Consider the following 13,035-nt stretch of genomic DNA (forward strand, 5'->3'; position numbering starts at 1 on the left):
CATTTTTTATGCTGCTTTGGAAAACGATTGAATGTATAAGTGCTCATTGGTTGATAGATAAATATGTTACTCGTACAGCCTCACCCTATTCCTCCCATAAATAAAAGAGCAGTGATTGCCTGAGGTCCCTCCAGAAGCGGGGAACCCCTTTCCAAGTTCTTTATTTCATTTCTCATACATTTCATTCTCCGCTTACAATTGTCCAACTTTTTTTTTGTTTAGGTCTAACCAACATTAATAATTTGCTAGTAGCTGGAATTCCCCGATGGAATTCTCCTCTAAAGGAGAAGGAGGGGAATCCGTATCCTGCCTTTGGCATGCAGCTTCTTCTACGAATCGGGTCTGGTCCATCCGGGTCCATCATAGGTTCTATCCGCAATATGTGTGTATTTGAATAAATTCAATAAGTATGTCTTAAAACAAACATCCATATGTGTGTATTTGTAGATATACGAGTATGTAATGCCTTTGATTCCGGCAACAACATTTAGTAATTACGTGTGGTTTCTTATCTGCTCTTTGGCATAATAGTAATAGTAGAATATAATATGACAGTAATTCTTGTTGTCTTTTTCTGGGGATCTGGGGCTTGTATATGCGTACGAGTATAAGTTGAAAAGTTCACCGCTCTATCCGTCAAAACATTTATATAAATTTCTCTTATTCTTTTTTTGTAGTTTTCTTACATATCTCTTGATATATCGTTTTGTTTTTCTTCTAGTAAATAAAATAGTTTGTCAGTTGTGGAGTTTTGCTGCAATTCAAGTTGCAATTGAAAGGACACCGAGTGAAAGTTCTTTTGACTATGCAAATGATTCATGTTTCATGTTTCTTGTTTCTTTTTTCTTGTGTATAAAGATTAAATTCGCTTTATTATATATGTATGTGTTTTCCATTTTTAATGTGTGTGTGTATTTGCATGTGTTTGAGTGTGTTTGTGTGTGTGTAATGGACCGAACTCGTTTCCGGTTCCGCTTTCGCGTTGTGGTGGGTGTCTCTGTTCACTAGTTTTAGTTTTAGTTTCAGTTTAAGTTTAGTCATAGTTTAATTTTCAGTATGTCTTGCCAAGGGATTGTCTTTGGGGGCACATGGTACACATTCACATTCAACATCGATATACAAATACACGGTTTCACATAAATATAGGTATATATATATGTCTGTATATATTGTGTATATAGTAAACAGCATCTGTATATGGTATATTCATCGTTAAAATTTTACTATCGTTAAAGTTTAACTTAAAATTGTTGCCGCACACGCTATGCCTCCTCTTTTCTCGTTTCCCGTTTATCGATTATCGTTTCTCATTTATCAATTATCGTTTATTGAAATTACAGTTTCTTCGCATAAATATATATTACCATTTTTCTATATCTTTTGTACACCTATATAAAGAGTATCGTATCTATAATAGAGAGAGTATCTGTGCTCTGTAGTATGTATGTTTGCAACGCATTAACTTCACATCGATAATAAGTTTGTTTTGTTTTCTTTTGTTTTGTTCTTGTTGAATATTTTGATATAATTGCATTAACGTTTATGGAATAATTTGCTTTCCGCACTCTGCTGGACGATCATCTTGCCGATCCTTTGCTTTGATATATGCTTGTATATATGTTTAAATTGAAACTCCCATCGGCCACAAGCCGGCCTCTAAACAATCCCATCCTACACCTCACCCCCATCGCCTCTTTGCTCTTTGCTGTTTAGATCTCGTAGTTGCGGAACTTGTTGGCCACATCCGTGTTCTCGGCCCCCCACTCGGTCTTCCGTCCGCCGTAGTAGAGTGCGGCCCCGCCCTCAGAGGCACGGCGATGGGCCGGATTGGGGGAGGCTGCGGTCAGCCCGCCGCTGCTGCACCCAGCCCCGGCTCCAGCTCCAGCTCCCGGTCCGATTCCAGCTCCATCTGCGGTCTCCGGCAACATGCGATCCTTGGTCTTCGGGGTGACCCAATGCATCGACTTTGATTTCGATTGGAATTGTTCGGGGTCATTCGGGAGAGGATGAAAATTGACATTAATTGAGAATTCTGTGGTTTGGTAGGAGGGCCAATGACTGGCATGCACTCCTTGGGGCATGCACAAAACACACGCACACATAGACACACATAGTTGGATGAAGAGGCACATTCAAGATAGGTAGACATTCGGTGGGGCACTCAGGAGCAGGGCGAGAGAGAGAGAGAGAGAAATATACTATGTACAGGGGGGGTTTGGGGGTGTATAATTTTGTTTACACTAAAACTTGAGTTAAATTGGATTTGCAAACGAGGATATTTTCCCACTCCACGGGACTCCAGGGGACAGTGTCCGCCGCTGATGGATGCGCGACAATTTCCGCTCTGCCCGGCAGCGGAAATTGCCTTGGGGGCAGCAGAGGGGGTGTAGGCTTGGACGTGGGCGAGTGGGGGTCGGTTGAATAATCACGTTAATTGTGGCGCAACAAAAAAGCGACTCCAGCTTGGATTACAAATTTCATTAGCTGCCTGGGAAACAACAAACAACTGGGGAACAGCCGAAACAAGGTCAGGTGTTGACGCAGTGCAGCGGGGATGCTAAAGGACAAAGGAGTCGGATAATAAGTAAGCGGGCACTCGGCTTGCGCCTTTGTGCCGCAAAGAGTGGGGGAGTGAGTGCTGTGCTACGGAGGGGAGAGAGAGCGACAGAGTGAGAGTGAGAGAGAGAGAGAGAGAGAGAGGTAGAGGTGACTACTCCTCCGCCGGGTTTCTCGTACTGTCTGCTGTTCCTGGCCCATACGCATACCTCTTTATCCACTTTCTCGGCAATCGTGTATCTTCTCACCTGACCGACATGCTCCTTCATGCCCAGCCACTGCTTGTAGCTCATCGAGATGCCGCTGTTGCGCCACTTGTCGTACACGGTCCGCTTCTCCGGATCGCAAAGGGTCTCCTTGGCCTCCTGCGAAGAATTGAAGAAAAACACAGGCATACGTAAATGAAATAGAAGTGGCACAGAACTCAGAATACCATTGATATAGCGCATAAATTGGATAGAGGCAGGTGTGAATGTCGTTGCTACCTATATAAATATATAAGCAGTTTTGGTTGTATTTCATCTTAACTTCAGTTCCAGTAAAGTTTTGGCCGTATTGCTGGGATTCTTATCGATTTGGGTGCTTCCTTTGATCTTCGATTCTGTTTCATGGAATTCAAAAAATAATTGGCCCTAAAATGTTGCATTTTTTCTTGAATTCATTTCCATTTTACACAACAGAATGTGTGAAGGGGTAAACCCATTTACTTGCCGTCCGATAGGCCTTCTGTGCCGGGGAGGCGGGAGGAGGGCCCACACATAATAGTATTGGCCCCGCAACGCACCGCCCCGCCGTGTGGCCTCATGAAAGTCAGATTTGCTCAAGTGCAAAATCAACAGCTGCAGAGATTTCGGATGCCTTTCCTTAGCATGTTAATCAATTTCATAAGCCAGGATACGGCTTTGAGGACGGGTCTATGGCACACTTATTGGCATGTCCGTGATTCACACACACCATACCACACAGGGGCAGGGGCAGGGGCTCTATCTAGCCCTCACATATTTGCACGCTCAAGTGGCTTTGATAGCTCTGCTTGGGCTGGATTTATATCTCGACTACTTTTACGTCCAGGCCCAACACCAACACCAACACCCAAGCAGATACACAAAGCGATGGTAGAGACACAGAGACGGACACTGATACGCTTGTTGCACACTCACAAACACACACACGGCACACTCATTGGAGCTGTGAGTTTTCATCGGCCGCCCTGCTGTTTTATTGTTCGGGGAACGCTTTTCGGGGCCGTGTCTACATGATAATCAATTATTTTACTACTCACTGATTATGTGGGTCGGCAAACAGGACAACGGGACTCGGGACTCTTACTGACTGACTGACTGACTGACTGACAGGATGCCTTAAAGGATGCCTGCCAGCTTGTTTGTGTTCAATTAGTTATATTCCGAGAATATTTTAAGCTCCTGCCGAGTGGCAATTAGAGAAACTGCACACGACTGGAATCAAAACGAAAACTCCTTCGCAGTCTTGATCACCATCCGCCCTGCGATTCCCGTTTTGGGGCCACTTTTGGGGCCCGCCTGCCAACAGCAAATTGTGTTGTAATTTGTTGGTTGTTGGTTGCATGTTGAAAATGAAGTCAGGATCATGGCAGGGCCTCCTGCTCCTCTGCCGACGACGCCCTTCCTCATTTGCATAGCCTCTGGGGAATGTGGGGCATGTTGTGACTCTTCCGAATCTCCACATTTCACTTTAAACGTTTCATGGTCTCCGGGCTGGCTTTGCTTTATGGCCTGGCCGTAAAGCCTGCCTCTGTTTCTTCGCCCGACTCTCCGCTCTCCGTTCCTGCACATTCAGACATCTTTACGACACACGTGTCCGAGACTTTACGAGCTGTAAATTGTGGGGAGCAAGCTCCTGAACTGCCATAACTATCATTATGAGGAAATTGTGAGTGTCTGCACAGGACCCTCATGCATATTCAGAGACTACAGACTTAGGCACCCACCTCTCTTTGGTAGGAGGCTTCTATTTGTGTCTTCAAACAGACTGGCATCATGGCTTCGAGGGATATTTAATGGAGGGAACCCTCAAGTCCTTTCTATCGAACTCTAGTTTGTACAAATGTATCAACACAGAGTATTCATCATTTACGATTCATTTTGGACCTTTTCTAACACCTTAATTCAGTCCAAAGAGTATCTGTTGAAATATATTGGAGTACAGGTAGGGCTGAGAGTCATTCATAGAGTACAGGTCCGCTCATCATTCTTCACAGCACCCTGTCGCAGATTCCCGTAAATGAATTCTCCACTCGGTAAATCAAATCATCCCCCAAGTGGAAGCACACCCCTCTACCGCCACCTTTCCCCTACCTGTGGCAGGACCAAAGACATCTCCCACTGCCCGTCCATTAAAATTGTGTGTTTTTTCTTTCATCCACACATTAATGAATTTTCAGGCTCTAACAATCCTCGGCCCCTCCCGGCATTTGTGGTCCCGATAATGTTTCATGCTTTGACATGAAAAATCAATAAACGTTTTCAACAAAAATAATATACTATATATAATATATAGGTAATTGATTTTATCTCATCGCTGGCGCCTTGTTTTTCTTTTGTTGCTCGGAAAATTCAATTTGAGGCTGAGGGTGCGTATCCGTGTGAGTGTGTGTGTGTTTGTGCGTGTTTGGAAGTGGGCTAAGTGCATGTGTGTGTGTGTGTTGCTGGGATCCATTGTTTAATGCAGCTTAAAACTTTCCCCCGCTGACAGACACGACTTTGAATGGATTGAGCCTTCGGTTGAGTGGGCCTTCAGCTAATTACTGAAACTATCCCAAGAGGGGGCTGGAGGGCTGAAGAGCTGAATGGCTGAAGGGTAGGTGTTCTATGTAGCTACGGTTCCATCATCATAGTTCTGTTTCACTCTGGTTGACCTCCTTTAGGGACCTTTGGGGCTCCTTCTGGGATATTTTATAGATAGCCTGGATCCTGTAGATGTGTAGTATTTTCAAGCACTCTCTGTAGCTTTAACAGTTCCCAGGCGTCGGGCCTACATATCTGCATCTCCGGTCCATCCCATTGAAGCCCATTCATCGATGTGTATTCTGCTAGAACACACATAGTTGCCTTGTGGCAATCGTCTTTGTGGCCTCGCAACTTTTGGAACTTTGTTCTCATTTGTTCGCATTCTAAAACCCACGGAGATACTATCTCCCGCCAGAATACCCAAATATATTCCGAGGAATCGTGGGGGCACTGCAACCATTCCCATTCCCTTCCAGCATCGGCACGACACTGTCTGTACTGAGGGATAACCTATACAATAGTTCAAACTTTGAAACCAGTTTTGGTTTTGTGAAGTTCCAAACTTTTGTGTTTCTCCGAAGGAATAGCAATTATCTCCTCCCTTCTCGGCAATCGTCCCCCACATGAGGCCATGAATGCCAGAGGACTGGGAGGTATCTGAAAGGTTGTTATCCTCCCCTGTTCTTGTTCCTCTCGCATGCATTCGGCTTAAACATCTTTTAATTTTGAGCCCGCTTCGGCAACTTTGTTCTCGAACATATTGGCCCACAGGCTGTCAAATTTACAACGTCCCCATGGGGGGCCCTGCCTCATGCCTCATGCCACATGCCACTCCCACACTCCCTTTCGCAAGTGAAAACTTCATTAAATATGCAAAATGTTGAAACGCTTGCCTTTTCTTCATTACAGGGCACGGGACGGGACTGGAACTCGACTCTGGTCGGAGTCCTTGTTCTGCTCCTTGTTCTGGGTGTCTGTTCTTTTCGAGCCGTCTTCCCGTTCGCTTACCTTTAGGTTCTGGAACTTGGCCTCGGCCTCCTTGTCGCCGCTGTTCTTGTCGGGGTGGTACTGGAGGGCCAGCACCTTGTACTCCGCCTGGATCTGCTCGGGCTGAAACGAGAACAAATAGCACAGGGATTGGGGCTCGTTAAGTGAATTGCGATAAGAAATTCTCTTTTTGCTGCAAATTAACTAAGCATTTTGTGGCATTAATTTTTAAAGTGTTCGTGCTCCGTTCTCTGGAAAAACATCATCATAGCAAGAAATGGGGAAATAAAGCCCCCAGAGAAACAGCCAGAGACATACATTCATGTGTGCCTGTCTGCTTGTAATGCAGATTTCCGAAGGATGAGCGGGGTCTTCGAAGGATATCGCAAGTCATGTGGCAGGCCTGTCGGGGGCAGGCGGAATGGACCCATCAAACGGTGGTCGTATCTGCCCGACACGAAAACCACAACCGAACAACGAATCAACAATGGGGCAAACATTAAAACTGGGAGGGAAAACGGGTTGAAAAGTGTTTCGGTGAATTGTTCGTGCGATGCTGAAAACCACTTAAAGTAATAGAAAAGCTGTCGCTCCAGCCCCAGTCCAGCTCCAACTCCAGCTCTAGAAAGGAAAAGCCAACAGAGGAGGCTTAAAAGCTGTTGCCAAATTAATTCTTACTCAACTATTCCCCTTTTTATGACACTGACACTGACACCGACTTTGACACTGACGAAAGGGCTGTTGGCTGTCGACAACAATTGGCCAACAATTGAAATTAATTAAGTCGAAAGTGTCTTAAAACCGAGCAACAAGTTGGCCGTCGGATAAAAGACATCAAAATGACTCTGGCACTGGCTCTGCAACTGGCACTAGCCCTGGAACAAGTGCCCAGAGGGAGGAGGATGCTGGCGGGGAACCAGAAGCATCATCCACTATCCCTAGCACAAAGCAGCCTGTTGATTGTCTTGTAAATGGAAATGGCTTTTCGCGCACCATCAAGCGGGGCACACAAAGGACACACAAAGGATACACAGAGAGAGAGACAGACAGAGAGAGGGAGAGGGAGAGGGAGACTCTGCCCAGCGGCGGCTGGCCCCTGCTTTACTTTGATTCCATTTTCGAGTCCATTGTCTGCCTCTCAAACAAAAACAGAGAGCAAATATCAAAAGGCAGAGCCAGAGAGCAAATTTATTTGGGTCATTCTACCGTTTTCTAGAATTTTCATTGCGCAAAAAATAAAACCATCAAAAGCATGGATATTTTATAGGTCAAATGGAACGCTTTACCATTTCATTTGCTGCCTTTCGCTGAGCCAAATGCACTGCAACGGGGCGTATAATTAATTGCAGCGCAATTAATATTCTTCATACGTCTAGATGTACGGTGTACAGTCGACGAATAAACGGACAGATAGATCGAGAGATTCTCCTATAATTAGCCAAATGGAATCTGTGGCATCCACGGGGGACGCCTCTTTCCCCTTGCTTGAATTCCTTTGAGGAATCACAGAACGCATTCCCATTCACCGCTCCCCTTTGGAATCTTTGGAATCGTTTGAATCCGCAATCGCATTAACAAATTGCCTGTTGCCATTGAATGGCCCCAATTAAATATCTGTATCTGTATCTGTAGCTGTATCTATATCTGTCTCGGAATTTTGCATAGCAATCGTATCCCAGGAGAATCATTTCCATTTGATTAATTCCGTTGCATCACTTCTATTGGACAAGTATGCGATTCCAGATTCTAGATAGGCGGCCAGAGCAGATCCCACTGCAAATTAGCGCCGAAAACATTTCAAGTTTGTCCAGTGGATTGTCTGAAGTGCATAGATTGCTGGAACTGCTCGGATTGTCTGTCTGTCTTGGGTTGGTATGCAAATTCGATTCCCGAGAACAATTGCCAACTAATCTGCATGACAATGGACCCTCCGCTCGGCTGTTGCAATCGCCCCAGTCGTTCGATGGTCAAGGGTGACGGGAATGTGTGCTGTGTAAGAGTCTTGGACAAACAAACGTCAGCGGGTCATCGGAGACTACGAGTACGTGATGGAGGCCAGGCCATAATGCTTAACCCAAGCTATTTTCCTTCCCCTTCCTCTTGCCCGCCCCAACACCCAAGAGACATGTATCTGCGGCACACGCAGGGGGGAATATTTGATGAAATCGATTCAAAACCAGGCTTAGGCTCCTGTCCACAGCCTGGCCACAGCGCGAGTGCTCGACTGCTCTGCTGATGCATAATTCAATAGATTTGTTCTTGATGCAATCGACAGCTCTGAAAATTGCCAAAGGTATACGCATTTTCCGGGCCAATAAATTTGATTACAGCACTGCCTTTCCGAGCATTGAAATTTACTGAGCCCGAAAATCGAACAGCTCAAGATGAATGGCAATGTCATGTGCCAAAATGCCATTAAGCTGCTGGGGATTGCCTCTGCCTGTCAGCAGAGGAGCAGAGTATTAGAGGGATAGACGGATGCTCCTTAATTCCACTTTGAGAGGAGTTCAGGAAAGTTCTTGAGCTGCTCTGAAACTCTCATATGGTTTTCACTTAGCGCTGGATCTGGGGGAGGACAGATCAGTGCCAATTCCCCCAATCTACGACGACTGCTTGTGTAATTGAAACTAATTCCCAAAGCTAAATCTCTCACCTCAATATCAGAGATGGAAGCCGAAGCCAGAGCTCGGATGATTCCACGTTCGTGCGTGGGGGGCGGTGCGAATTGCGGGCAATAAGAGATATCACGATTTCAAGGTGGCGCATGAACAGAACTCTTCTCGAATTTGCAAACTTTTCAGGATTAGACCCCAATTAAATGCTCTGAGAACTTAAATGGGTTTTTATGGGTCACCTTCATTATCCCTAACGTCCTGTGGGTGGGGTGGGTGCACTTACCGACGAGGTCTCATCGCAGTGGAGCAGGGCGTAAAAGTCCTCGTTGGGACTACGCTTGTAGTTGATGATGGCATCGACGGCGCTCATTGCGTCGGGATCTTTCTTTCCTGGGATCTGCTGGGATACTCGCTCTCTCTCGCTCTCTCTTTGTTTCTGCGGGGTAGCGGATTCCGTTTATAGGGTTAATAGATCGTTATAGAATAAAACGGAGCTTTCGACTCGTGACTGATTTGAGCTTGAATTTATTTCGTTTCACGGACAAATGTTTAACGCCCTTAGGATCAAAACAATAACATCCAGGTATAAATAAATGGTGACAAGCAACGTAAAAAAAAGGAAACTATTCAGGGCCACTTCACGCATCAGGCAGTCTTTGCATATCTTTTAAGATCGATTGAGGGTGTACAGAACTCTGGTTCGTATCATATGATTCAATAACTATCGACAGGGGAGCGAGTGACCTTCTAGTCCGAGCAATTAACAACTAAAAATAGGGCTTTATTTTATGCACAAACGAAATACAGAAATCGCTCGACAATCAATTGAAAGATCTGGTTTGGGTTTGTATTTGTTTGGGTTTTTTTTTCGATTTCAGTTTCGGATTGAGATTGAGCCACAGAGGCACGGAGGCGCAGTTCACTTTCACTGTTTTTTCAGCTCTCTTTTTCTTCTGTGTGTGTTTCAGTTCTCTAGCACTTTGTTAACACCGCACTAAACAACAACAATAACTATTGTTTAACTGTTGATTGTTGATTGTTTCTCCGCACTCAGAATTGCATCAACTAAACGGAAAACGGAATCGTGGATTGCACCAGAGACTACTATGCTGGAAGTTTCTCTCTGGCTGGCGCCCACACACTCTCTTTTTGCCAATCTCAACTCGCTCTCTCTCTCTCTCTCTCTCTCTCTCTCTGTCTCGAGCTCCCACTCTCGGTTCCCTGTGTGTATGCTTTGGAGCTATGTATTTACTTTGCGGCCAAGCGAGCGCTCACGATGTTGCTGGTAACGCGTCGAAATTCGTTTTGTTTCTGAGCTTATTTTCTTGACGCAGCACAGAGACGAACCGAACCGAGCCGAACCGAGCCGAACCGACGCAGAAATCGAAAATCTGATAGAGGCGCCTTTTTCGCGCCGGAATAGCCATACCCTCTGCAGTTCTACCTTGCCGCAGAAACCACGAAGCAAAGGCAAAAAGCAACACGACGATGCTTACAACGATGTCATCGATTTTTTTCTTCTAAATAATCGATGTTTTTATATTAAAATGATATGAGTTTAAAGTAATTGCTTGGACGACTTACTTGTGCCTTTCCCTCAGCCATAACTATTTCGGTTATTTTATGGGGGCCAAATTTAATCTTTCCCAAATAACCTACGAATTCATCCAAGCGATTGGTTAAGGTTTTATTGGCACGGAAATATGTATTGTTCAATACATCGAAACCATCGTTCATACTTTTTTAAAACATGGATTAGCTGGAATGGTGATTGGAACAACAGGTTAGACGGGGAACTACAATATTTATAATTGTCTTGGGGCTTCTCCGGCAGGTGTGGCTGGCTTGTGACTCAGCTTTTCTCAGAAAAAGACCTCTTAATTGAATAATATACCTGCACAATACGTTATTTTATACACAAAGTGTACAGATTTTTTTAATTTTCCACCAAAAAGATGCTATTTAACAGAGCCGAAAAGCTATTCGAAAAAAGTTAACAGAGCCGAAAAGCTGTTCAGCAAAGTTAACATATTCGAAAAGCTGTTATGAAAAGGTAACTGATCCGAAAAGCTATTTTACAAAGAAAACAGAGCAGACAAGCTTTAGCTCCAGTTAAAGCTTTTGCCATAAAAACCTGCCATAAAAACCTGCCATAAAAGAAGCACTTTTTGTCCACTTGTTGCTCGAAAACCAAACACAAAGAAGAGTTCACTTCAGTTAAGTTCATCTTTCCCGCAGCTGTCAAAGTTTTGCCGAATTCGTTAGATGGAAATTAATGCCCAAAAAAATAAGAGCAGCCCATCAATCTGCGGACAGCTGTCAGGCAGACTTTCCCCCAAATCAGCCCCACCCACGAACACCAAACCCCACCACCGCAACACTGCTGAACCAAAATGAATAGAACTCTGCCGAACCGAACGGAACCGAACGAAAGGAGCCGCATAGCATTCGTTTTCAAATTAAAAGAGCCATCGAAGTGTGAAGGAAAGTTTGCAGCAAACGGAAACGAAATTGAAAACTGTTGCATACTTTTGCTCGGCCGCAAAACCAGACCTCAACGGGCACCGGCACCGGGCACCAGGCCGCAGGAAAAGCCTACTGCCAGCACCCAGTACCCACTTTGACCAGGCCGAAAAATGATTTCCGTTCATAAATCATCATAATGGCGAAGCAGTTCCGGCCATACGTATGTCTGGTCAGAGCCAGAACCAGAACCAGAATCAGAGCCAAATGAAGACGAAACCGTTTGACCAGCTAACGATTGCAGAGTGGTAGTCCGAGTGCGACTGGGAGTGGGGAGAAAGTGGGGAAAGTGCGCCCGTGCGTTTGTCTGTCACGCACACAGACAGAGAAAACAAGAAAATGTGATGGAGCTGGGTGCTTCGACCAGAAGATATCCCCTACTTCCGATTCGAACTCTACTAATTTGGAGGAACCATTTTTGAGGTAGCTCTAGTGTGATGAGGAACTGATTTTTGGTACATATTTATGCCATCTACGCCACGTATCTATGGGGTCCAGCTCGGAGATGTTGGTTGGACAATTCCGTGCTCTGGGACTACAGGGTATACATATGCCAGAGCGCTTGAGGCTTGTCCCACACACACACGCGCTGGCCGTCGGGCTGGCTGTGCGTGTGACGTCAACAAATGGCGCTGTCGCTGTTGCTGTGGCTGGTTCTGGTTCTGGTGCTGGGAAACGGCACGAAAGGAAACGTTTTAATTAGACAAAAGAGCAAAGCAACTATTTATTTCCATTTCTGCATCGGCTGTTTACTGTCCACTGCCCGCAGCGATGCTTCTGCTCTGGCTCCGGCTCTGGGAGTGGACATCGGAGTGTCCCGACTTGAATTTGGACTTGGGACAATGCCAAACCATTTCGTTCCGCAGACGAAGCGAAGCCTGCAGCTGCTGATAAACCTTCTGGCCAAAAGCAATTGCATTCTCCTTTTGCCCTACTCTGTCTCTCTTTGTTTTTCCCTCCGTTGGAGATGCGGAGCGTTCCCCGACATTCCCTGTGGCACTGATAAGCGAGCATTTTCCGTAAAGCGAGGGCTTCAAATAGCTCAAGAATTGTGGGTAAAATTTCTCATTCTCTCGGAGATTCCTTGCAACTGCAGATTTATGCATACCAGACGGTGTTCCCCCTCTAATCTCTCGCATTCCTGCGGTTTCTAGTGCTGCTTCCCCCTGAAAGTATGCAATGGAAAACCTCGCACAGTGTGAGCTTCCGTTTCCGTTTCAGCTCGGATTGCTGCAGGGCAGGGCAGGGCTGGGCTGGGCTGGGCTGGGCTGGGCTGGGCTGGGCTGGGCTGCATTCTTAGCCATCTCATCTCTGTTGGCCATCTCTTCCTCTCTCTCTGTCTGCCTCTTCACGGAATTTCTCCTGGCTTGCAGTTAAAGGGGAAAATCGCAAGCCAAACAAATCTCGAGTGGCCCAGGATGTGTGTGGCAGAAGGAAATCTGAACTTTTCAATGGTCCCTTCCTCCCACTCCCAATCCCACTCCCCCTGCCGCTCCTGCTCAACCTCTCGCCGAACTCAATTAAGGGCTGGGGGGTTCTCGAGAAGTCGACAGAAATCGTTTTCGGTTTTCCGTTTTTGCATTCTG

The 13,035-nt window shown here is 45.7% G+C and overlaps 1 protein-coding gene across 2 annotated transcripts; it reads right to left on the bottom strand.

Annotated features, from left to right (window-relative positions):
* Window positions 1–115: 115 nt before the first annotated feature.
* On the bottom strand, window positions 116–10,247 carry LOC6595302 (J domain-containing protein). 2 transcript variants are annotated; one of them, XM_026994348.1, is made up of 5 exons: window positions 10,179–10,247; window positions 9,210–9,362; window positions 6,333–6,434; window positions 2,766–2,921; window positions 116–1,964 (listed from the first exon to the last, which is right to left on the bottom strand). In XM_026994348.1, exons 2-5 carry the CDS (start codon window positions 9,294–9,296, stop codon window positions 1,710–1,712), a joined length of 600 nt encoding a protein of 199 aa, XP_026850149.1. In that variant the 5' UTR covers window positions 9,297–9,362; window positions 10,179–10,247; the 3' UTR covers window positions 116–1,709. The 2 variants fall into 2 exon arrangements, with proteins under 2 accessions (XP_026850149.1, XP_026850155.1); XM_026994354.1 differs by having other exon boundaries at window positions 2,805–2,921; window positions 10,179–10,241.
* Window positions 10,248–13,035: the final 2,788 nt, after the last annotated feature.

Source organism: Drosophila persimilis, unplaced genomic scaffold (assembly GCF_003286085.1).
Source record: "Drosophila persimilis strain 14011-0111.01,24,50 unplaced genomic scaffold, DperRS2 tig00000000-arrow-pilon, whole genome shotgun sequence".
NCBI lineage: Eukaryota > Metazoa > Arthropoda > Insecta > Diptera > Drosophilidae > Drosophila > Drosophila persimilis.